The sequence below is a fragment of the Meriones unguiculatus genome, chromosome 1, assembly GCF_030254825.1.
Source record: "Meriones unguiculatus strain TT.TT164.6M chromosome 1, Bangor_MerUng_6.1, whole genome shotgun sequence".
NCBI classification, from domain to species: domain Eukaryota; kingdom Metazoa; phylum Chordata; class Mammalia; order Rodentia; family Muridae; genus Meriones; species Meriones unguiculatus.
In genome coordinates, this window is record NC_083349.1 from 137,067,396 (window position 1) to 137,092,692 (window position 25,297).

At 37.6% G+C, this 25,297-nt stretch overlaps 1 protein-coding gene across 10 annotated transcripts in view; it reads left to right on the forward strand.

Annotated features, from left to right (window-relative positions):
• Dgkb (diacylglycerol kinase beta) overlaps window positions 1-25,297 on the forward strand; it is a 696,100-nt gene that overhangs the window by 609,436 nt on the left and 61,367 nt on the right. Inside the window, exon 24 of one of the 10 annotated variants that reach the window (XM_060367311.1) lies at window positions 14,848-15,005. The exons of the other annotated variants lie outside the window; for them this stretch is intronic. Within the exon in view, the coding sequence (XP_060223294.1) occupies window positions 14,848-14,939 (92 nt within the window). The 3' untranslated portion in view covers window positions 14,940-15,005. Of the gene's footprint in view, window positions 1-14,847; window positions 15,006-25,297 lie in introns of those variants that run through there. 10 annotated transcript variants of the gene reach the window in all.

Sequence of the window (25,297 nt, forward strand, 5' to 3'; positions counted from 1 at the left end):
GATAGCGGGACATTAGGCCTACCCTTGAGTGTGGTTTGTATAGCAGTGAGATTCTGTTGGAGAAAACTAACTTTTCACTTGTGAACAGTTAGCAGTTGGAGACAGCTCCTGAGTGAAGGTTGGGAGCTTCTCTTCTCAAAGCCGGAACCCCATCTGTCACAGACCTGTGCAGGTCCTGTGCATGCCACCTCAGGCTCAGCTCATATGTGCACTGAGCCTGTCATGTCTAGACGGCCTTGTTTCTCTGGCATCCTTCACCCCCTCTGGCTCTCATATTCTTTCTGAATCCTCTTCTGCATTGGTTTCCTGAGCTATCAGGGGATTTGAAGAAAACGCCCCATTGAAACCTGAATGTTCCAAGGTCTGTGTTCTCTGTACATGGACACAGGCTGTGAGTCTGTATTTTTATTTCCCTCCACTGCAAGAGAAAGCTTCTCTGATGAAGGCAGAGCACAAAGATGATCTGTGAGTAGAGCAGAGTCATTTTACTAGTCCATTCCTTTAGGAAAACAGTAATATTTGATTTCCCTGTAGGTCCCCGGCCCTATCCTATCTAGTCTTAGGCTTTGAGCAGAATTAAGTGTGGGTTCCATCTCATGAAATGGCCTTAAAATCAATTAGATTTTGGTCAAGAGCTCCCACCTGCTCTGTATCAGTTTGCACTAGTTCATTTTTCAGGCAGATAATCATCATCGTAGATTGAAGGGTTTATATCTGGGTTGTTTACCTTTTCCTTTAATAGTATGCAGGGTATCATCCAATCCCTATGAGCAATGAAAACTGGTCTATGCGGTAAAGGCTTTGGTACACACCAGCCCCACTTCTTCAAGGTCTATGAGATGTGTATGTTTGATCTTTAGCAATCTGATCTTATTTTCAGTTTGCGGAGAGCTACCAATAGATTTGATAATCGCCTGGGTTGTTTAGGGGTTCCTGTGAGGACCCTTTGGCCAACAACTTGATTGGCTATAATACATTCCTGGTATTGGGGGGTTTCATTTGGTGACAAGAGATTTCCAGTTGAGGTACCAGTATTTAGCAATTTTATTTTTATCAACTCCCATACTTGTCTATATTTTAGAAAGCTTCTACTGTATTGGGTTTCCATATGATCCCTTAGCGACCCTTAGTTTTGCTGCCCTGTCCAATTTTGACTCCCTCAGCAAACCCTTTTGTTCTCCTCCCCATTTAATACTCCAATTCCAGTGCCCCACCTCATCCATTCATAAGTTTCAAATCTACTTCCTCTTCCAAGTGGAATCATTTCTTACTCCCAGTTTCTTAACTCTATAACGTCTGTGGGGTTATAGGAATTGTGACTTGGTTATCAAAGACAGCTATCATGCACACATATGTGAATACATACCGCATTTGTCTTTCTCACTCATGATGATTTTTTTCTACCTCCGTGCATTTACCTGCAAATGTCATTATTTCATTTTTTTGTTTGTTTGTTTTGATGGCTGTGTAAATGCACCACATTTTCTTTATCCATGCATCTGTTTAGGGACGTCCAGGTTATTTCCAGTTTCTGGCTATTATTAATATAGCAGAAATTAACACATTTGTACCAGTGTCTCTGAGATAAGATGAAGCCTCCTTTGAGTATATGCTTGAGGAGACTAGCTGGATCTTAATGTTGATTGATTCACCATCTCCCTGAGGAATCAGATCACTGATTTCCATAGTGTCTGCACAAGCTTGCACTCCACCAGCAACGAAGAAGTATTACCCTTACTCCACAAAGTTGCCAATTGAAATGCCATTTGTTGTTGTTGTTATTGTTGTTTTTATCCATTCTGACTAACGTAGCATGAAATCTCAAAGTAGTTTGGCCTTGCTTTTCTATGGTGGCTAGGGCTATTGAACATACCTTTAAGTGCCTCTTTGTCATTTTGTAATTACTCTTTTGAGAATTCTGGGTTTAGATCTATACCCAGTATTTTTAGATTATTTGATTTTTTGATATCTAGTTTTATGGGTTCTTTATATATCAGATGTATAGTTGGTGAATTTTTTTCTCATTGTGCAGCCTGCTACTTTGTCCAAATGTTGGTGTCCTTTCCCATGCAAAAGCTTTTCAGGTTCATGAGGTTCCATTATTTATTAATTGTAGGTCTTAGTGCCTATGCTAATGCTAGTCTATTCAGAAGTCTTTCTGTGCCAACAAGTTCAAGACTATTCCCCACTTTCTCTTCTATCAAATTCAGTGTATTTGGCCTTATGTTGAAGTCTTTGATCCATTCACAGTTGAGTTTGTAATTTAATTAATTGTTAATATTACTGGAATAAGAATGAAACTGACCTGCATGTGACATAATTGGCTTTTATATTTTTATGACCATGTCAGAAAAGAGAAGTTCAAAATTATTAATTATTCTTTTCTGATATAGAATTCATTGTTAGAAAATAAGTAAATTGCCTTGAAGTCTTAGAAATCGGTAGAATTAATATTCTATTTCTTACAAATAAGGATATCCTGTTTCTAAAGTCAACTAAAATTATAATAGTATGTTATATCATCAAATCTTTGAAAATTTGGTTCTCACTGAAAACAAAACCATATACCAAAATATTTGCTGTTTCCTTTTTCATTTTTTTAGTTTTTCTCTGTGTGCCGCTCTGATAAATACTCTGTTCTGCAGGATGTTAATATAAAAAAAGCTCTCTGGTTCCCTAGTTTCAGGAAGTGAAAACAGTTAATTATGTTTTTTGTTCTTTCTTCATTTTCCTATGAAAATTGTTCTGTCTTTGTCACTTGTTTCAGACTCAGTAAGCTGCTTTTACTGTTGCCAGATCTTTGGGTTGATGCTTGATTAGGTCAGAACAATTTTATTTCATTTAATTAGTGATTTTCAATATTAAGGATTTCTTCAAATAATACATATAATTTGTAAAGTTTACTTGAATGATAGGCATATCATTTTAAACTATCTTTAATTTGGTATTAAATTTAATAATTTACAATAATATTTGACAAAAACATTGTATAAATGAAGTGGCTCATTTTTTATTGTTTTTGAAATTTCCATTTCTAGTAGCATAAACTAGGATTTGTGTGTCTGTGTGTAAGTGTTCCTGTGTCTTGTGTGTGTGTGTGTGTGTGTGCATGTGAGTTTGTGTGTGTATGTGTTTGTATGTTGGTGCTCATATGTGTCTATTTGTGTATGTGTGCAGTGCACGTGTGTCCATCTGTATACTGTATACATGTGTGTGTGCGCATCACAGTATGCAATCACATGTAGAAGATAAGGAAGTACTCCAGAAGTATGGCTTACTATTTATGCATATCTCTTATGTTGCCACAAAATTTTATAGCCTCACATAACAGCCAAATTATCTTCAGGAAGCTAAACATTAATACACAGTCTAAGTATGCAAAGATACATTCACTTTTTAGAGACGTTAAAGCAGATTTAGATGAAGAAAATTAGGTCCAATTTTAAACTCCCTTACCTGTTTGGTGGTATTTTATATAATGTGTCTCCTGATTACACTTTCAGCAAATGCTATATACCATATACTGTTCAAAGCTATACTTATAAAATCGTATTATAAAAGTCAATGAGCTGCTGATTCCCAGAGAAATAATGATCAAATATTGGCATTCTGCTTTATAGATGAAATTTGATACAATGGATAGCCAGTTTTATCTCCTGAAATGAGGTCCCATTAACAAGCCCTACTCTGTTGTACAGAATGACAGTTTAGTTTCTTAATATCAAATTCTTTCGCCTGTTCCAAGCAAAACAGATGGTTAAGATAATTATGATGGAAATGGCATGCTGAGAAAACTGTTGAGAGACCATTCATTCTTGGATTTTTCCTTTTCCTCATTTTAAAAATAGTGAATAACACTATGGTATGTTAGACTCATACACAGGATTTTGCTGTTGTTGTTCTGTTTGTGTGGCTTTTAGGCTTTCTCTGGAAGATGAGCTATGTGGCTCAGGTGAGCAGTTAGCACTGTGATCTCAGTGTCTTGGGTAAAACCAAGGGGTCAGGGGCTTGTCTACCCAGGAGCCCTTCCATCCTGTTACTGAGGTAGATGGAAATGGAAAGGATTCCTGGAAGAGGAAAAGTCAGCCTAAGGGAAAGAAAATGGGGTTCCAGCAAAAGCAAACCCAAGTTACTTTTTTGTTGACCAAAAGAATTTTTATGCAAAAGGCATTTCAAATTAGTTTAAAACAGAGAGCAGAGATGAATCTGAAATGCCTACCGTATGCTTTTTCAGCACTTTCTAGCAATTATGACAATTTAGGTGGTTATGTAAATTACACAATTCTTGCAAAATGATATAATTATGAAATGTTGGGGCAGAAACAGAAAAGGAGTACATTGCTTTAAAGTGAACACTGAAACTGTACACGATTGGGAACACATCCCTCCTCCTCAATCACCTTTTAGAAGTCCCTTGAGATTCTATTCTTTCCAATAGAAAATGTCAACATAAAGCAAATGTCTGTGGACGAGAGCCTTAGTAAAACCTAGAGAAGGAGGTGAGATCCAAGGGACTTTTTGTTACTGTTTGCATTCAGATCATTACATCTGTATCTGCAGATATAGCCATATAAAACTATCTTCATAAATATTATCTTCATTCTTAGGAATTTATTTGGAATGTTGAAAGATTAAACCCTTGGAGAAACATTTATGACAAGTGTCTGACCTAGCATTGGGTGGTTCATGTTTTCAAGCATGAAGATTTGGGAAGGGAGCAATATTTAATTGCAAGGATTGACTCAAAAGTTAAAGAAGAATGAATAGTCTTATGAGTTTTAAAACTCTTGTAATCACTTTTTTGGAACAAAAGAAGATATGTGAAATCTCCTTTCTGTAGCAGTCCACCACAGTTGCCTTACCCCCACCAGCTCTCTAGTTAATGAGCAAAGACTGTATACAGAACCATGTTTGTGAAGAAGGATGGACAACTCTCTTTTCTCTTTACTGTTTGAAAAAACACAGTCATGGACTCATGACTGCTCTACACCTTGTATAGTTTTATCTCAAAATGGTATAAAGGAAAACACACAGCCAGACATTTGTAGCAGGCAGATGCTGTCGCTGCCAAAAAGCACCCAACATAAATGGAACAATAGAGCCTAGGCATTTGGGGACCTTTGGGGCAACTTTAAAAAGTCTCACCCTAATTCAGAGTGAAAATTTCACTTGCTCACATGTGTGTAACTGTGAAGCAGGGTGGCCACGGAAGCTTGATTTCCAAGCTTCCTTTTCCTCTCTAGGGGTGAAGCAAGGTTGAAAGGGTTAGACAGTCTGAAGAGTTCCTTCCACCAGCTACCCCTGGACATAGAACTCACCTATACTCCAGTTGCAAAAGAACCTATTGTCATTTACCTCTTAAGGATGCAAATATTTTGGTCTTAGAGAACCTCTACACCATCTACAAACATAGTTTATATTAACGTTCGTAATCAATGACAGACAATGTGTGGTACTGAGAAATGCCTAGAATCTTCACTTCAGTGTGTACAAATGCATCCCGGCTTCTAGTTCTCTTGCAGGACCTTCTCTCTCAGCTCTTCCAGGCGACAGTGGAGAGATTAGTGTGTAACATGGACCTCTTGATGGAGAAGATTCTCTACCCCACACCAATTTAACTTCAGACTTGCAGTGACATCAAAAACAAAATTCTAAAACTCAATTTACTGTCAAGAACAAAGAGCATTATTGGCATAAAATCTTGCCCTACAAAATATCAAATGTGAGCATCCTCCCTTGGCTAGCGTATAAAGCACAATGAGAAAGAAAGGCCAAACTTTATAGTGTTCTTCACTGAGAGCTTCTTCAGTCTCATTGGTCACAGGCTCACCAGACAAGAGGGAAGAACTGTTTGAAAACTCATATCTCCCCCACCCCTTCCTTTCTATGACCCTACTCCTACAAACACAACCAGCACGTAGCTTAAGGCAATCCTGTTTTTACACATAAGCTTGCTTTATCTTGAAGACTCTTCATGTGTTCCCCTCTGTTACAGTTCTAGCCAAGACACCTCAAAAAAATAAAAAAATAAATAAATAAAGAAGAAGACTCTTCCTTTTCTGTGATCATTAAGGCAAAATACCAAGTGTGGAAAACAAGTTTGAATTGTCTTTATGTTGCAAAAACAAAATGCCATTTTAAAGTGGCCAACAGATGCTTCCTGTTGCTCTGCTGGTCCAGATCTTAAAACCATTAGAGACTGGAAACCGCCAATTTAGGGCTTGCAGAGTTTCTTCTGATGGGGTGGGTCTTAAACTTATCCTTAAAACAGACACTCCCATTACTCTGGCCAACTTACTGAGTATATTTTAATCTTGAAATTTTAAACTCTTCATCGTTTGAGGATCAATACAACATAAACTAATAAAATAATCAGACAATGTACACTAAATAGTAAATTTCTTAACTAGCACATTCTTGATGTTTCTGTATTGAATCTATGCCAGTCCAAATCTTGATTCTGTATCTACCAAATTAAAAATTTGGTTTAACTGATTTTGGTGCCAGTTCCATTCTGGGCAGGAAAAGATGGAATCATACAAGCATTTGGTTCACTCTAGTAATTCTCTTGCCTTTGTCTCCAGAGTCTAAAGCACACTGTGCTGAGACCAATGTGCAGTTATCCTGCTAATCATTGTGAGCTCAGGCGGAAGTGAGGGATGTGCGCCTCAGGGGACCAAATCTTATTCTGTCTTTTGAACTTGCCCCAGCGTTGGCAGGAAGGAATTTTGAGCAATTGTTCACCTTTGAACACTGAAGAACTTAGTACATAGTAGAACAGTGGGTGAAGGTCCCTGACAAAGCCTGACTCAAGGATGCTAGAATGGGATGCCAAATATCCACCTCTAGCCTTCTACAGCTTTAAAGTCTTTAATTCTATTCTTTTACTCTTAGATCTCTGCTTACTCCAGTTAAAGAGAGGAGGAGGACAAAGGATGTAGTAAGACAATAAAATAAAAGGAAGAGGAAGTGGGCAAGCTAGGATAGGCCAACAGAAAACTCAGAGGACCATACTACAGGATGCATCCCACAGGAGGATTTGAATGGCATAAGTGTGTATCTATGAATTCTCAAAACTAACAGGAAAACTCAATAAATCATATCAGATTTCTTAAACTCATAGCTTGGAGCTTAAACAATGTTGAACACTATAAAGAAGTTTAATTACTTTGGTATGTTTAAGTAATGTTATAAATACACTTTTAACTGAATGCCCTCTTTCATTTAGATGTGTCAAAATTGTGTATCAACAAAACCTGATTTCCCCTTTTTAAAAGCAAGAAAAGCTGGTCATCTTTTAGAGATTATTGGGAAATACAACATACTAATTAGGTTTAAGTGTTTTTATGGATACTATAAAATGTTTCTTCTCAATAAAAAAAAAACTGTATGACATGGGCATATATTTGTACAACTGTATTTTCATGCACAACAATACACAAAGTATTTGCTAAAATATACTTAATTTAATCCAAAATAAATGAGTCACAGTATATAACAGCCATACTTATTTTTTTTTACTTTGTTTTTTTTTTCCTTGAAGACCTTCCATGTTTTTCTGATAGATTTAGTTCTTCAGAATGCTAATAAGATATTTTTATTGACTATTTTTATACAATTTTGTCAGAACATGCAGAACTTTTGGAGAGTTATTAAAAAGTGTACTCTTAACCTCACTCAGTCTAATCTTAGCAATAAACACGAGCTACTTAACTCTTAAGCTCCTGGAAGCTGAAACTATTTAATTTCTGTGAAAACATTAGTGTTAAACTTAGATGTTAAGAACACTCCTCTGGCAGAAGAGGATACAACACTTTGCTGAGCTGCTTTGTCTTGGGCAATGTGCTGTGCAGAGGAGCTTTCCGAGCAGAGGCCTAACGGTAGGTCTGAATGGAAGATAACTGTTTTTTTTTTTTTAAATGAGAAGTAACATTAGACATGAAAACAAAAGGAGCTCAACTAGTGAGAGTGATTATTCAGTGTCAAGACATGATTCTGAAGTTGCAGCTAACATGTTCAGTAGCTTTGAAAATGCTTCAAGCTCTGTCAGCACCTGGTGACATCACTTACATTAATTTCAGCATCTCTCTGTTCATGCCAGCTTTTCTCTGGAATCTGGAGCTATTGCTCATCTTATCTTGAGGTTATTAATTTTTACTTTTTGTCAATTTATTGCAGATTCTGACTCTACAGATGCCACCTAATCATGCTTCAGTAAATGACATTTTATCATTTTAAAGCCTTTGTAAATATACATCTTTTTTTTTTCATACAAGACTTCCTTTTTACCAGGGTTACGATTTCTTTCCTCAAGAAATGTACAAAGCAAGTAGGCCAATATAGGTATTATTGGTGGGACTATTTGGGGCAAAAGTGCACTTACCCATTTGTGTGAAGTCATGTCTTACAGTAAAAGAAACTATGTGGAATGAGTTTTCGATAGAATTTTATAGAGAATGAAGACAAAACATCATAGAGAAAATGGCAGAATACTGCACACAAACTTTATTCATCTTTGTGTTGAAGCATTCAAGTTAAATATCCTCTTTGTCTTAACAATGTAAGATCAGGCTTATTATATGACAAATGACTCAAACAAAACTAAAGGTGGGTCTTAAGTGGTGTAAAGCTGTAAAGGAGATGATAGAACAGGGAGTGGGAGGAGAGAAGACATAGGAGAAGAGGAAACATGATTGGAAGCAGCAAACATTATTAGTCTTTTTAAAGTCCATATGGAAACCTACTACTTTAGAAGATTCCTAACTATTATACTATACCTATACTTCTTATGCACTTATAAAATGTTTAAATGAAGTTACTGTATAATATGGAGAACAGCACATCAGACATCATATGATACCAAATAAAACCTAAGCACCAGGAGTGAGTTACATGATTTTGAGTTATTTGTTCATGGAGCCCAGCAGACCTCCTAAGCTTTGCAGGCTACCACCAGTGTGATGGATTAGTCCCCATGATTTGACAGTGTGAGCCCTGTTGCTGAAGACACCACATACTAAAGGCCCAGGCCGTGGAAACAGCTTGCTGATATTCAACTAGATGCCTTTCTTCTACTGGCTAGCATACGTAATGCTGGAAGGTGCAGTATACACTGATTAAAGCATGGAAGTAATCATCAATACCATCCAGCTATAACCAACCACGTTTTAATGGATTTAAGGCCCTCTCCAGGAGATGGAACTTACAGCTTACACTGTCGGTGAAGCCAAGCTTCTGAAGCCAGATTGATGATGACCCTAGTGTAAAATACACTACTATTCTAAATGACCACAGCAATAAAATGACTCCTAAAGACATATTTCTATATCCATATAGCAGTGCTAATCAAAGAAACTCCCCTTCTTCAGGCAGTATAACATATTTACACAAAACCCACAACTAGTGAATGTGTACAGAATAAGAGATTTTGAAATGTTCATCCCTAAACTGAATGTACATATTTTACCCCTCAAGGCTCAGGGATCTATGCCGAAGATGAGGCAGAAAGATTTGTAAGAGCCAGAGTTGGTGAGTGACTTCAAGAAAGCAGTCTTTTCCAGATTCAGAAGGACAGCTGCACGTCTATGTATCAGCACGTACAGGAAGCTCAGGCTAGACAGTCACAGCATGGAGGAAAGGAATGGTGCATGGAGCCCATCCCTTACACAGAGCTAGTAATAACTGCTAGGAAACAGGAAGTGGGTTTTCCTCAATGGAATGAGAGTGGCTATATCACCCACACTCCAGGGCAAGCCCCAAGCTCTAAAGTAGTAAACCATCACATGTGGCAGCTCATATTTGTCTTTTTAAGGTAGGTAGGAAGTAAAGGAAGGCTGGGGGGGAGTTGGAAAAAGGTTAGAATATGACCAAGTTATATGTTATAAAATTCTCAAAGAATAAGTAATGTTTTAAATGAATACTGCAAAGACCAACGCTTTTTCACAGATTTGCTATTAACCATCTCTCACTATGAGACCCTCTCATGTTTTTGTAAAGAAACTACAATATCATTCTAATATGTTCAAGCTATATTTACTTACTTTTGAATGACCAGTTATTACCTAAACACTCGTCTAACATTCTCTGCATTTATTATTTTATACCACTGAACTTCTTGGTTATCTTGGCATGAGGTAGAATATAACATAATTTATTCTAGTAAAATTAACTTAAAAATTTACAACACTTTATTAAGAAAAAAATTCTCAGGAAGACTGGGATCCATCAAACAAAAAAACAAAAAAGCTTATCAGATCAAATTTACAGTTTTTGAAAAAATTATATCCCAACTCACTTAATTGCTTTAACCAAATGGTTTTAATTTTGTGCATATCTATTGTGTATATTTTTCCAGAAAAAGATAATACATGTATATGTGCACATACATTATGGTTAACTCAATCTAATGAAGCAAGTGAAATGAAATAATTAAAACCACAGTATATCTCATAAATAAATTAATCTGCTGATTTATATATATATAATATTTAAATTATTTGTATAATATAAAATTTGCACTGCCCTTGGTTCAGTTTGCCTTCATAATAACAGTCTGTCTTTTCTCCTTTTTGGAATATGATATATTCTCAAGTTTTCTTTCTTTCTTCCCTATATTACATACATAATCATATCGTTACGTGTATATGCTTGTGTGTTTATAAGTATGGGTATAATCTGAGCACCCTTTCCTTTTCTTAAAGAAATTTCTATGATCAAATTTACTGTGATACTTTCACTTTTCAAAATTCTTTATCATCATTTGTAGGAAAATATTTTTAAATGTACATAGAGACATACTTTAAGAAAAAATAAGGTAAAGTTGTTAACAATATAGCTCTCTTTTATGTCCTAAAGAAACAGAACAAAATAAGTTTTTATAATAGTGATTGTTAGGAAGTAACTGAAGATTTATTTAAACATGAAAATCTTGTGGTTTTTTTTTTTCTCTCATAATTTCTCTGATTGCCACAAAGCACCAAAATCTTTGAGTGTTTCACCTCCACTCACATCTGCTTGCTACAGGTAGACTTTCTGTGGTGGTAATTTCAAGTTGGCTCCAGTACAGAGTTGTGCTTTGGTTTTCCTTTTTGGGTGTGTACTTGTGAGCACAAAGGTTACACATATGAAATAGGATGTCTTTTAAAATTAGCATATTTAACAGAATAAAGAAGTGAGATGAAACCTTTATCAAATGGACCACTTTAAAGGCACAGCATTAAATCAGCAAAGAGTCTATTTTCTCTGTTAATTTGGAATGTTTTTCAGTGGGGTGTGGCTTGTGTGCAGGGTCCAGTAACAACTTGTCTTTGTTCTTTAGTGTGTTCAGACTCTTTATTGCCTTCAAAGTGGAAAAACAATAACACAAACTGCAGCTGTTTCTATCCTGTGATCTGAAAGCCTAACAGGCATCAGTTGTAAAAATAAATTACAAAGAGCCCTGTTGTCACTGGCTGGGTGGGTCACAGAAGATATGATGCAATAAGCTCAACAACCAGAAATGATCCTGGGATTCTGAGCCTATAGAAGAAGTGTATTAAACCACGCTGTATAGCAGCTGGTTCAAGGGGAGCAATGACTAACAAATGCTATTTCAAGCGAAAGTATTTCTGTCAACTTAATAACAACAAAAATGTGTGTGTTAAGTTTGTCCTTTGTTATTTTCATATATATATATTTTATTCTGATAAATCTCACTCCCACCCTACCTTGTTTCACTGCCACCTCTATTAAGCCCCTATCCTGCCCACTGGTCTCTTTTTTTTGAGACCCAACGGGCTTAAGAAAGGCCACTGTGTCACTGTGGGTTTGGAATTCTCCAATGAGTATCATTGGGCTCACAAGTGGTTAGAAAGCTCATGGCAAGGATTTCTATTTTTTTAGAAGCTATATGTGGCCACTATTCCTGTGGCAAGTAGATTATGGGGAGGGGGCTCTTAAATCTTTCCCACAAGGGTAATAGGCTATTGGCAGGCCCATTATTATACAGTCTGAGTTTAGGTTGATTTGCTTTTATTAGCTTCATGGTTGGAATGCTTGTGTCAAGCCAAGAACATGGCTTTCGTAACCGTTCTTTCCTTCTTTTGAAACCTTGGACAGTCAAATGTCTGGACATTTCCCGTGTTTTACTACAAACAGAGGGTTCTCTGATAAAGGTGAAAGTGGCATTTATTTATGGATATAAATAATTACAAGGTAATTTGTTGCTATATTAATTTAGCTAAAGGTTTCTCTCTATAGCCCGTTGTTTCCCAAGGTGGGGACTTTTACTGGAATTTAAATAAAGGGAAAAAATTCCTTCAGATGAAGTCAGTCTCTTCACTCTGTAACATTCATATGCGTATTTCACAATTGGGACTCTCCTGACTGTAGGGGGATGGGGAGGGTTGTATGAGAGACAGAGAGAGAAAGAGAAAGACAGAGAGAGACAGCTGGATAAGACCACAGGGTCTTTTTCTTCCCCGGAAACCTGTATGTTTCTGTATGTGTACTGTCTCACTTCCAGCCAGGGTATCTTCCAATAGAGATGTTGATAACTTCTTCTATAGTACTGGTGGATGATCAAGAGAAAAAGCAGGTGCCAGGATTACTTGAGGGATGCTCTGTGTCCACCTGACCAAGTGAAAAGGCGCTGAGATTTTTGTTTAATAACTCATATGGAATTCGGATACAGATCTGATCATGTATCCCAAAGATCAAAGACAGTGCATAAAAATGTTAACAACATTTCAAGTCTCCTCTAACTTTTCACACTGATTTTTGCCTTAACAAAACTGATAAATGTTATCATATGGTTTCCATCAATGGTTTAACAATTACACAACCTGTTTCCATGCTTTTAGTGTCTGAGTACCTCTTCTTCTTCCTATAAGACAATGGAAAGTTTGGACCAATTAATGGGGTTTCCACCTCTTCCTTTGCTTGCCTCTTCCCTCTTGTATAATTCAACCAAGATCAAAATAGATGAAATGCAGTTACTATACTTTTGAAACAAAAATTAGTTGAGTCAGTTCTGATTGTTCAACTTATCTTAGTGAATTTTTTTCTGGTTATATTTTAAAAATTAATTTAAATGTAGTCATTTGTGTTTGAGTATTTGCACATACCTATGGGTGCCTGAAAAGCAGAGACATTGAATCCCCTGTAGCTGGAGTTATTGGCAATTGAGCTGGGTACTGGGAACTGACCTCAGTCCAAGGCAAAGACAGTGTGCACTCTTAGACACTCAGGCATCTCTCTAGCCCTTGCTGGTCACTTTTGCTTTCAGTTACATCTCCTCTCCCCCCACTGGATGGTTTTGATACACACTTTGATCTTTTCTCACAGCCATCTGTAGAATCTTGAGAAATGTTTTAATATGTGAACATTTAGCCATTGTAAATGTTCAAAAAAAACCTGTTCTTAATGTGAATTTAATTCTGTTTCCAGGTTGCTGTGTGTGCAGGGAGAAGTAGGGGGTAAGCCTTGCAAAGTGAATGTTTCTAGAGAGAAGCACATTGGGGCCAGCATAATGGACTCTGTAGTATAACCCCAGTCTTCTTACCAAATAGCATTTTTCTCCAATAATTATGTTACTTATTCACATAACATCTTGAACATAGCTCCCACTCCTCTCTTCCCAGATCTTCCCTCACACACACCACTTCTGCCCATTCTCCCCTCTCCTCCTCAAAGAAGAAGAAGGTCCCCATAGGTACCAACCCACTCTGGGTGCACCCTCTCTCATTAAGGCTACTATCCACCAATAAGTGAGTACATGCATTTATGCATTTCCTTTTGGATTTGGGTCACCTCACTCAGGATGATATTTTAATTGCATTTTTGGATGTCTTCTTTCTTATTTTTGCAATGATTTTTTGTTATTTATTTTTCTGTTTGTTTTTAAGATAGAGTGTTACTATGTAGTTCTAGCTGGCCTAGAACTCACTATTTAGACTGAGCTGGCTTGGAACCCATAGAGATCTACCTGTCTCTGCCTCCCTAGTGCTAGGATTAACAGCATGAGCCACCAGGCCACAAAATTTATTTATTTTTATCCTGTGCTACCAGCTGTAGAAAGTATATTTAAAAGTTTATAATTTTACATAAATGGAAAAAATTGCATATTTTTCTCTTAAATAACCACAAACCAGTATTCTAGCATAACAACTTTCACATGGTTGATTCAATCCATGGAGCTAGAAATTGATGAAACACTTCATAGTTGTCTCAAAAATTTTGATAACGTGGACATAGACATAGTACGCTATAAGATTTAGTTTCACATATATGTATCAAAATCATAAAAAATCTAACGACTATTCTCTCTATAAAAAATCTGGATTTATAATCTTTCTTCAAGAAAAATACCCACAAGACTAAAATTTTAAAATGGAATCTATGAATTCCAGTAAAAATAGTTAATCATCAAAGGTGCGTCTAATTGTTTAACTTTTAAGAAATAGATGTTAAATCTACTTTTTTCTTTATCAGTTTGTTTTTTCACATTTCAAAACTAAATAATGTGCATGCCTTTAAAAACTCCTAGAGTTAGATGGAGCAAAAATATCTATTTTTCTTACATATAATCCTCTTAACATGAACATGCCAGATGGTGTTTCATATCAGGTCAGAAATAATGAAGGAATCTGGCTTTGAATCTAAGAATCAGGGTGTTGGGGGAGGGCCGCATAACTAAAGATTACATAGTTTTAATAGCATTTCCCCTGAAACAGAAGCATTTGTAAGAATTTCTGATGTGCTTCTGTCTGAGCCTGTGGATTTATTTTTACTTACTTCTTTTCTATTATACCCTCATCATGGAATTCTGAAAAGGTTGTTTATGATGTGATTGGAGATTTTTTTTTTCAGTTCTTAGGCAACCATCGCCAAGTAATCATCTATCCTGCAGATATTTCAAACTGGAACAGATCAAGGAGCAACTCCTGGAAAGGAAGAATTAAAAATTCTGTCAACTGTAGAAGAGCCTAATATTTACTAACTGTTTTAAAGAAAATAGAAAATTAATTATAAGGCTGAAACTCTGATTTTTTTTAACTAAGAATTAAACTCCCTCTTTGTAACAACATAGCAAAATTTATAGTCATAAACATTGCTTATTATTATATCTAGAGAATAAATTTAGATTTTTATCTCATAGAGAAAGGAAAAGATTGAAACATTAATTAATCTGATAATTTGTTCTTCTTGTCTTCATTCCTAGGCATTATCACTTTCTTCCTAATACATCACATGATTGTCTGTGTTACTTATTAAACTGATCCAAATAACATTTTACAATATTTTATTGATGAGTCTCTTTTAAATCTCTATATACAGTGATAATCTGGCACAATTTCCTTGACTGGATCCTAACTATATGAAAGAGGAGAGATATATTCTGAACATACGTAGCTTGCTCTCTGCTCCCCACCCAGGGGAGCAGACAGTTCCTCCTTCGTCTTGATTGTTGAAGGTGCACAGGAGAGTACACAGCCATAACATTGAAAATGTAGGTCTAATCAGAATGTTAAAATATTTCTGAATAGTTTTCTCAAGATTTATATTGTATATACCAAAACCTCTCCAAAGAGTATTATGAATGGTGCATAGAGGTTATGTGATGATAAATAAATATTTACACAAGACAGTCTATGAGGACTACTGGACCCTCCATTCTGCACCTAAAGTCTAGGAGGATACTCAGAGAGAATGCTACTGTCCACATCCTACCCCCACAGCTGTCATTACATGTGTTGACAGTGTAATAAACGAGATAAATGAGGCCTGCAATAGACTGCTGCACACATCTTCCCACCAGTTAATTTTGTTTGTGACAGTTCTGAGTTCAGCTTAAGGAGAAAAGATTAGAAGGATATGAGAGGACCTATTGGGATATAGGGCAGCTATAGGCTGGATATTTGCTGAGAAGTGCCCTGTGGACTCTGAGCATGTGTCAAACACTGGCTTCAGAAGCTGTCTGTTCAAGTGCTCCTAACTTTTAGGAGATCTGCAAGCCAAGCAATTTGTGTCCTAGAACATGAAACAAGAACATAGCAGGTTAGCAATTAATGAATTGGAATGGCAGAAAAAGAGTTAGGACTACAAATACCACTGCCATTGCCACAGGCCTGGCTATGCTCTTTTACAAGGCTACATTTTCTGATGAGCAATGCCAGAGGTTTCAGCAAGAGCAAGGGTTGGTGTGGGAATGAATCTATTTCACCTGTAGTCCAGCTAGCAACTCAACAAAGAAGAAAAATACAATATTGTTGGGTGGAGGAAGTATTAAAAATAGCTAATGTTTATTATGTACTGTATCAAGATTTTAACAAAAAAAAAGTTTGAATCCTGAAAGGAAACATGAAAGTCTAATTCATCCATAGAGCAGGGTGTGGATGAAAAACTCACAAGGGAAGCTGCCTAGGATGGCCAGCAAAAGACAAGCTCTCAACACAGGCATTAAGACTATGTCCAACAAAATGAAGGCAGTCAGGACCACAATAGCACATCAGATAAGTAAAGAGAAATTATCTAAAAAGAATTAAGTTTCAGTAGGATTGAACTGGAAGAAGAAAACACTGTTGTTGGTGAAATGGACTGTGAAGTCAGATATATGAAGTTAGAGAAGCAAGGGACAACATACAGCAGGCAAGTGTATGGGTAACAGAGTATCAGAAGGAAAGAGAAGATGAAACAGCAGAAAGAAGTGACAAAAATTATGACTAGAGCCAACTTTACTGAAAACCATTAAACTGCACATGCAGCAAGCTAACACAAAGACATCCCAACACACACAACATGGTAAAAATATTGAGAGCTCAAGGAGAATCTCGAAAGCTACATGATTTTGGGGGGAAAAAAAGGAAAGAAAGAAAAAAAAAACAAAAACAAAAAACTACCTTCCTATGTATGTTTTGAAGTTTTGACTTCAAGACAGGACATTGAACTTGAAAAGAACCATGCCATGGAGTCACACCTGTGCAAACACACACATACACACCCACACATGCTGCTCTCTCCCTGTCTCTCTCACACACACACATACAATCCTGAGGAACACACAATTGCATTTGGCCTCCACAGATCGGACAAAAGAGCAGATTTACAAGTTAATACACCTAAGAATAACAAACGATTTTTCCATCAGAAAAAAATAAAGGCCAATAAAACAATAAAAGCAGTACCAAGATGACGGGCCTCAGTACATGAAAACTTTACAGAGTACAATGAGCAGGACATTCTTTCACAAAATGACTATAACATAATAATACTATCAAGATGTAAAAACCAAAAGAATGTCTTGCAAATACACACAGGAACACAGACACAAGCACAAACCACCTTTTTTTCTTTTTACATAAAATATTCCAGCTGAAACCAAGTCAGTTCAGAAAGTATCCTTGGTTCACAAGAAAGTGCAACAACAGGGGTCATTATGTAGTCATGAACTGTAATTCATAAGTGGGTTTCACCCTTTTTCTCTTAACTCAAGAAGTTACTGTGGGAAGGATCCCATCACATCTACAGAATGTATTAGGTTGATGCTACAGGACTACAATACATGTGGTGATGGGAGCACTAAGGAAATGGGCAATCAGAACAGCATTGGCTGCCGTTTTGATGCCAGACTGCAATGTGATGTGCAATAGCCAATGAAAAGATCTAATCACTATAAACAATTTAATCAGCAAAACCACAATCATGCGCTCCCTGTTCTTTTCCTCTTTCAGTTTCAAGAAAAGACACTAATTACAAATTTAATAATTGTAGTGTGCATGTGTAGCGTTTATACATATAGTAATCAGAAGAATAAGAATACAAAAATGTGGCAAGAGAACGGAGGTATGGCTGGGCGACATTGATTTGGCCTGCAGATGGACTTGGTTCCAACAAGACATAGGTAGAAACTTTAGAGCCACTATTAAGGTTGCTTAAAAATACATTAAAAAGTCATTAAAGCCCATGAAATTATAGATAGAGTAGGAGAGTTTCATGCAATGCAAAAGAAAGCAATGGAAGGATCAAGAGAGATATGAAACATGGAAAGCAAACAGTGAAATGGTAGGGTAGGTATATCAGGAAAGCTATGGGTCTAGCTGTGTCAGTAATTGACTAAGATAACTGAACAATCTGTCACAGATAGTCAAAATGGGAAAAACTGAAACTAACATATCTGTATATGTTGACTATAAAATACTTCATAGTCAAACATACAAATGCACTGAAAGTAAAGCAATCGCAGGTAAGTGTATGTCCGCGTGTGTGTTCATGTTTGTGGGCACGCGTGTGTGTTCATGTTTGTGGGCACGCGTGTGTGTCCATCTGTGTGGAAGTCAGAAGACAGCATCATGTGCTATTTTTTCAGTCACCATCCAGCCACCCTCCTTCTTTTTTCTTCCTGAGATGGATATCTCGTGGCTTTGAACTTACAAACTAGACTAGGCTGGCTATATGCAGAGAGCTGGAGGACTCCTCCTGCCTCTGCCTCCTCAGAGTGGAGGTGACAAATGCTGTGGGCCACCACACTCGTCATTTTGTGTGCAGGTTATGGGGAGAAATGTCTGTCCCCATGCTGGCAGGTCAAGCACTTCACCAATGGAGCTTTCTCACCAATAAAATAATACCTGCTATAACTGGGAGAAACCTGAAAATTTTAGTTTAAAATAGAAAAAAAAACTATATTTATAAGAATTATTGGGAACTATTGGGAATTATTACTTGATCGTTAGTTTCCTGGTAGATAGTGGAACTCATAGTAAAATGGAGACTACACAGGGAATATCTAAAGGATGTAGGTTTCTTTCAGAGATTATGAAGATAACCTCAGATTTACTGTGCCGATGGCTGCATCTATCTTTGAATTTATAAAAATTAATGAAATTTAAGTGGTAAATTTTATGATACATGAGTCATATTTTATAAAGCTATTCTTAAAATCTCTGTTACAAGAATAGCAGTTCAGCATTTTTCTCAAAGGATATTATGCATTATTTTAGTTTAGAAAGTCCATAAATGGACATAATTATGATCAGTTTCTCTTTATCTTCCTTTAAGCCATCTCTTATTCATCATGGGCAAGAGCCACTTCCAAAACAGATCAGGCCTTCATTTCCATTAGCATTTGGCCTTTAGTCAACTTGGAGCACAAGAAGAGCTTTTGTTGGCAAATGTCTCAGACCACCAACACACTCACCTACGAGGCTGAGCAAATATCACTGCGGTTTTCCCCCTTTTCTTTTTTTCATTAGATTAATATTTTTATTTAACTGTTGAGTGGTTTTGTGGGGTGATTTCAGTGTTAATCTGGATCAAGATTTCCAACTTTTAAGTTATGACATAGAAAATATGATTTCAAGTGTCATGGCTAAGTTAGGATAAACTCAAACTTATGTTTGGAATAGATTCCTAATCCCTTCTCCATTTTCTCCAAGTAGAGCAGTATGCTTCTTTCTCTGATCTCTGTTTTAGAAGACATTAATACTAGAGTTTTTCATTCTGAAAATGGTTATTCTTTTTTTTTCCATTAGCTTCCACATCCTCTGGGCTCTTTCAAGACTACAATCCCTTTGGTACAAAACCTGGGTGCTGTGAGTCCATCATACACAGACAGTTCACAGGAACTGGAGGTGTCATCCACTGTATCTAAGTGGACAAAAAACAAAACACAAAACAAGAGGTGACAGAAGGGTAGAGAAACAGCTGCCTTGAGAGAAGCAGAGCTTCTTTTCCCTGGAGGAATGTCCCCACAAAGCCCCTGGTGACCCTTCATGAGCTAAGGGCGAACACAGTCTGTACAGAATGGTCTACAGGTCTCTATCTAAAGGAATGATGGGGGCCTCTTCCTACATGCTTTAGCTTGTAACTTCTCTTTCGTTCTTTCCTATCTATGTCTTCAAAGTTCTTGTGAGATTTCTAGTATCTGGCCAGCATCAGATTTTTACGTAAATCTGCTCTAATAACTAACAGGCTATCTGTTATCAGAGCCATGGTTATAAATAAGAGGTTCTAAATACAGAATATGATAAAAAGGGGGGGTACCCATCCTGACAATTGCACTCTTTCTTTTATTAAATAGGGAAAACAAAAGAAAGCAAAACAATCTTCAAGGAATTGAGCTTTGATGTAGGAGAAAGGAGCAGTAACCAGCAGAGGACTGTGGGAAGGAGTAAGGGACAAGGGACGCTCCGCGGTGGCACCACGGAGATTTCAGCAACCTGAAGGGACATGTCTTACAAAATTAACAAAAGGAAGTTTAATGAGCGAAAGCAAGAAGCCGGATTTGTGTTGTCTGAGTGAGGAGGGCACAGGCATGAGGCTTGCACAGGTGTGTGATTGTGAAGCACACTGAAGAGGACGGTTGTGATGAGACACAGACCTGCCTGAGAGGCCTTTCTGAGGAGAAAATCAATCGGAGAGACGGAGCGAGCCTCACAGTGGTCTGAGATGGGCTGCAGAGCAGGGGAAATGGGACTCCTTTGTGATGTAATGAGTGCTGTCGTAGATCCAGGCACAGAGAGCAGAGGCGCACTGGGGTCTGAGCTGTGTAGTTTCTAAGAGAGTGAAGGGCTGAGCAGTGAGGGCCTTCCGAGTTCTGCTCTCCACCGCAGGTGGGGTACTTGTGTCTTGGAAGTCCGGAGGTACCATGACTTGACAAGTGAGATGTAATCTTCATGCAGATAGGGTTGTTGGACCCATGAGGCTTATGTGCTGGGGACTAATGGAAAGAATTCTGCCGTTCCCTGGCCTTCCACGCGGACTCATTTTGAAAATCAGATATACGTTGAGACTTTGAGCCAAGTCACATTAAAGCTCTGTTACAGTTCTGGCAACACACAACAACCCCGTTATTTTCCTGGCAATAATATCTAGAAACAGACTTTTAAGCTGAAGAAACAAATGTCTCCAGATTACACACGTAACATGTAAGGAAACTGACAGGACAAAGCAGTTCATCCCGCCGAGTGCTCTGTGCTCGTCAGCCTTGTAGAGCTGGCTCGCTGCCTGTGGGCCTGAAAAGAATTCCGAGTTGCCTTTGTGTTGAATTAAAGAGTCAGGCATGCGCTCCCTGAAATGTAACCGAGGCATTGCTCCTTCTTGTTTGGCTGCAGCACCACCAGATGTAGCACATAAATACCCGGATGGATAGTGGTGGACCTGTGAACACAGCAGATAATCTGATGCCGGCAGATGCTAGCAGTCAAGATTACTCAAGCTGTATTGAAATTTCCTTTGCACCTGGCACTGGAGGTGTTAGCCATGCCAGTTCACTCCCCCCGACACAGATGTTCTTGTTGTACCACTTTGCATGTTTAACATTTAGGTTTCTGCTCAGTTTTGCCATAGCACACATAAATACAATAATCCAAAGGCCACCCATTTATTAGTGCACCTGCATCTTCAAGCACAGTTCTTTCATTCTTTTCATTGAATCTTCAATATTAGAAAAAAAAAGAAAAAAAAAAAGGTGAACAACCTTTTTTAATATATTAGATTGTTTCAAAAAGTGAAGATAATGATAAAAATAACAGTATCTACAAACTTCTCAAAACAATGTTACTAAAACATGGAATTAAAATGAACCTTGTTTAATAAAAATATTTTGTTATTTTCTCATGAGCTTTTTTTTCTTTATTTCTCACTAGCAAAGGAATAGAATGTATAAATTATTTATTTTCCAAAAATAAATTCTTATTTCTTTAAATGAAGAATTGGTAGAGTTTACCTTATAAGGGACAGATTTTGCTGAGTGTGGACCTCTGACACCCCCATTTTAAATTAATAGGAGTGGAGCTCACTGCAGCTGAAGGCTGACTGTGACCTCCTGAATACAGGATAAAAAGCCTTTGGAGAGAGACAAGATCATTACTCCAGAGAATAGCCTCATGCAGTTGCTATCCTACTGAAGTGAGAAAGAACACCAAAATGTTTTGATCTTGTTTCCACAGTTGCACACAGTGTCTGTATCTTTCCAAATGCCTAACTTTGTCAAATGTCCATGAAAAGAAATTTCAGTGGTACTTAATTTTGGTTTGTAGAGAGATGGGACTATCTTTCATTATTCATTTGAAGCAATAAATGTTTAAATAAGAAATCATTTTAAAAATTGATGAGTGCTGGTGCTATTTAAGTTTGATTTTTTTTAATCACTAGTAATAGTCAGGTTGACACTCATGTCCTCAGTGTAGATGCACTGTTTATTTCCTGAGCAGCATATAATTGTATTCTGTCTGAGGTATGTACAGTTCATCACCAGATCAATATCCCTCCGGTGGAATATATAGGCTAACAAGAAGCCAGATACTTTAAAGACAGAGCATGAAGAATAGAAGAACCTAAAGGAAGAATGAAGGAGCAAAGGAAAGGTGAAGAAGTAAAAGAAAGAACTATCCTAAGAAGTCATGAGTTCCCCCTTTGTTTATATATAACAACTCTTGAATACCTGAGTTAGAGGTGGATAAACTCTATCAGGCTTTTCAGCCAACATTAAACCGAGCAAGCTTCAGAGCAAACCTGGTAATGCCTGTGCTCCAAATGTAAAAAGATAAAGCCGAGGTGGGGGGAAGGGAAGAGAGGGACCAGTAACAGCTGGCTTCTTCAAATCCTCTAAAATTAAGGCAACTAGTTTTATTTTGAACTCTTCTGTTCAATAGACATATGAAGATGGCATATGTGTACACAGACATAGAGAAACCTCAACCATGAAGAGAAAAAAGGAAGAAGGGGATGTAAAAATAGGGAGGTGTTGGGGTTCTCTGGCATGCCTTGACTTCCAGAAAAAGGGAGGAGAGTTGTTTGAAGTAGAATGTGAATACCCACTAACTCTTCCCACCTCCTACTTGAAACATGAAGGTTGAATAAAGTTCACATCTTTGCCTACATTAGTCCTCATTCTCAACAAGGTTTTGAGGCTCTGAATTCAGCCTACAGCAGTTCACAAATCCTGAGTCCTGTCTTTCTCGCGTCAGTCTTGAGGTATTTTTTGAGTTTATCTAACTGATTTTTGGTGTTGCCTGTAACTGCAACCATTAAAGGAGTGGCTTGTGCCAAGCATGATACTGAGTATGTAGAATGAGTAAATCATTTCATTTTAAAAGTGAAAGTGCCAGCAGTTAGAAATGAAAATTTCAAGGGCACACAATTGACAAGGAGCAAAAATCTGTAGCAGAACATGTATCATGAAGTTTACATGTTCAATCATGTTAAACTAACCTACAAAGACTACAAGAGAGCTGTACAAACAAGCATAGAAATACTCAGCTACCTAAGAAATTGTGTTGCTGACGTATCTAGGTTTTAAGGTTAACTTAAGTTATATATTTTACTTCACTTGGAGACATAATATTGGCAAGCATTTCTTTCTGTCTTGTTTCATTTGCAGTAGCATCCTCACTGTGCTCACCCCCAGGGTTCCTAAGTATAATAATGGATTGGAACAAAAAAGAAATTGCCACCTCAGGATAAAAATCCTGGTTTTATTTTGACACATATATCATTTGAGACTTGCCAATAATAAAACCCACTTCTTTTTCAGTTAAGATGAAAAGTGATGTCTTTAATATTACTTATCCCAAGAGACACCCTGAGGACAGAGAACAAGGATCAAGCCTACACAGCCAGGAACCACTCACAAGGGGTATCTCCTTGCTTTTGCCTGCGAAACCTTTCTCTTTCTGCTTCTGTTCAAGGGTCTTTATGAAAGCAGAGATGCTAGACATAGGCTGCTATCTCAACAAACTCTAACTCTCCACCCTCAAAAACTGGATGCCATGTGCCCTAGCCTGAATCACTTCTGCCAGTACTTCCATCTTCAAACTATCCAAGGCATAAACTAGTGGAATAAACTCTAATCCCATGTTATGAGTTCACCCATTGATAGGATAGAGAAAAATTGCACCCTGTTAGAGATCACAGTGGTGAGATACGTCAACACTCCACAGTAGGCTGGGGTAGTCAGCTTCTGTTCTTCTTTCTCTATCCTGCCTTCCACACCCCTGTCCTTTTCTCCCAGTGCTTGCGAATGGACCCGGGAAGTTGTGGCTACCAGGCAAGCCCTCTACCACTGAGCTAAACTTTCTTCTGGAATCAAAATTTAAGTTCTTGAAAGAGTGAGACCACTTAAAATGTGTTTTACATCAAGATACATGCATGGAACATGTCTTCAATTCCCAGGAAGAAAAACAGAAACTAAAAGGAGGGGTAAACTCTACCTCAAACCTCTTTACCCCAGTCTTTCTGTTTCCTGTACCATTCTTTCCCTGACTTGAATATCTGCCAGTGACTTATCAAGCTGTGCTTTCCCATAGCTGTCCTAAGTGGTGAATCTCACTTGTGGCTCACTCATCTCCGACAAAATCAGTGACAGCCTCAAAACCTTTGTCCAGTGCGATGTTTATTTGCATCATAGTTTGCTAAACTTTAGCACTTTTTTTTTAATTTTGTTTTCTGTAGTGACCTAATGAGACAATCAGAACTCTTGGGGCTGTGGAGAACATAGATTTTTCTCTCCCACCTTCTCCTGTTCATAGCATATGCTGATCCTTCTTGCATGACCTCTGTCAACACTTACCTACTTGTGTGTTGAACTTTATATTCTTCAGGTTGATACATTTATATGTCTTTCTTGTGGAGCTCTCCCAAATAAACTGGTCAACTCCCCTTCCTGAAATCTACGTAGAACCTTGATCTGCCACTCTACAATCCCCAATTTGGGTTTTTGCTTGGTGTTTAAAGGAATTGTTGCCCTATGTGTGTCCTCTACACCTTCTTTTTCATTTGTGCCCAGAATCTCTGCAAAGACACACACACACACACACACACACACACACCAGTAATTCCAGCTTCTCAAAGAATAGACATATTAACTCACATACAACTTTTATTTTACTTGGTGCCCTGTTAAATCAGCCAGATGATGAGCTCTATCAAGAATGTTCTTAGTCTGCAGGTTCTCTTTCATCAACCTAAGACAACATCCATGTATGGGTCTCCCACCCCTTGGCTGGTCTCTGTGTTCGGGCATTCTTAGATTTAATGAGATGCTTTCAAATCTCGCATTCTGGCTTTGGACCTTTTTGCACAATCAAAGCTTCTTAACTCAGGTGGGAGCCTGAGCAACAGCATGCCATGCCAAAAGGCAAGTCGTTTTGTAGAAGCAGAAGTTGTGTTCAAAACTGTCAGGTACTCCAAACTTTCTAGAAAGTTTCTGTAACGTGTGTGTGTGTGTGTGTGTGTGTGGTTTCACATTGCATGTGATGGTCAGAGATCAGTGTTGATAACCTTATATTTGGAGGCAAGGTTTCACATTTGGATTCAGATGACC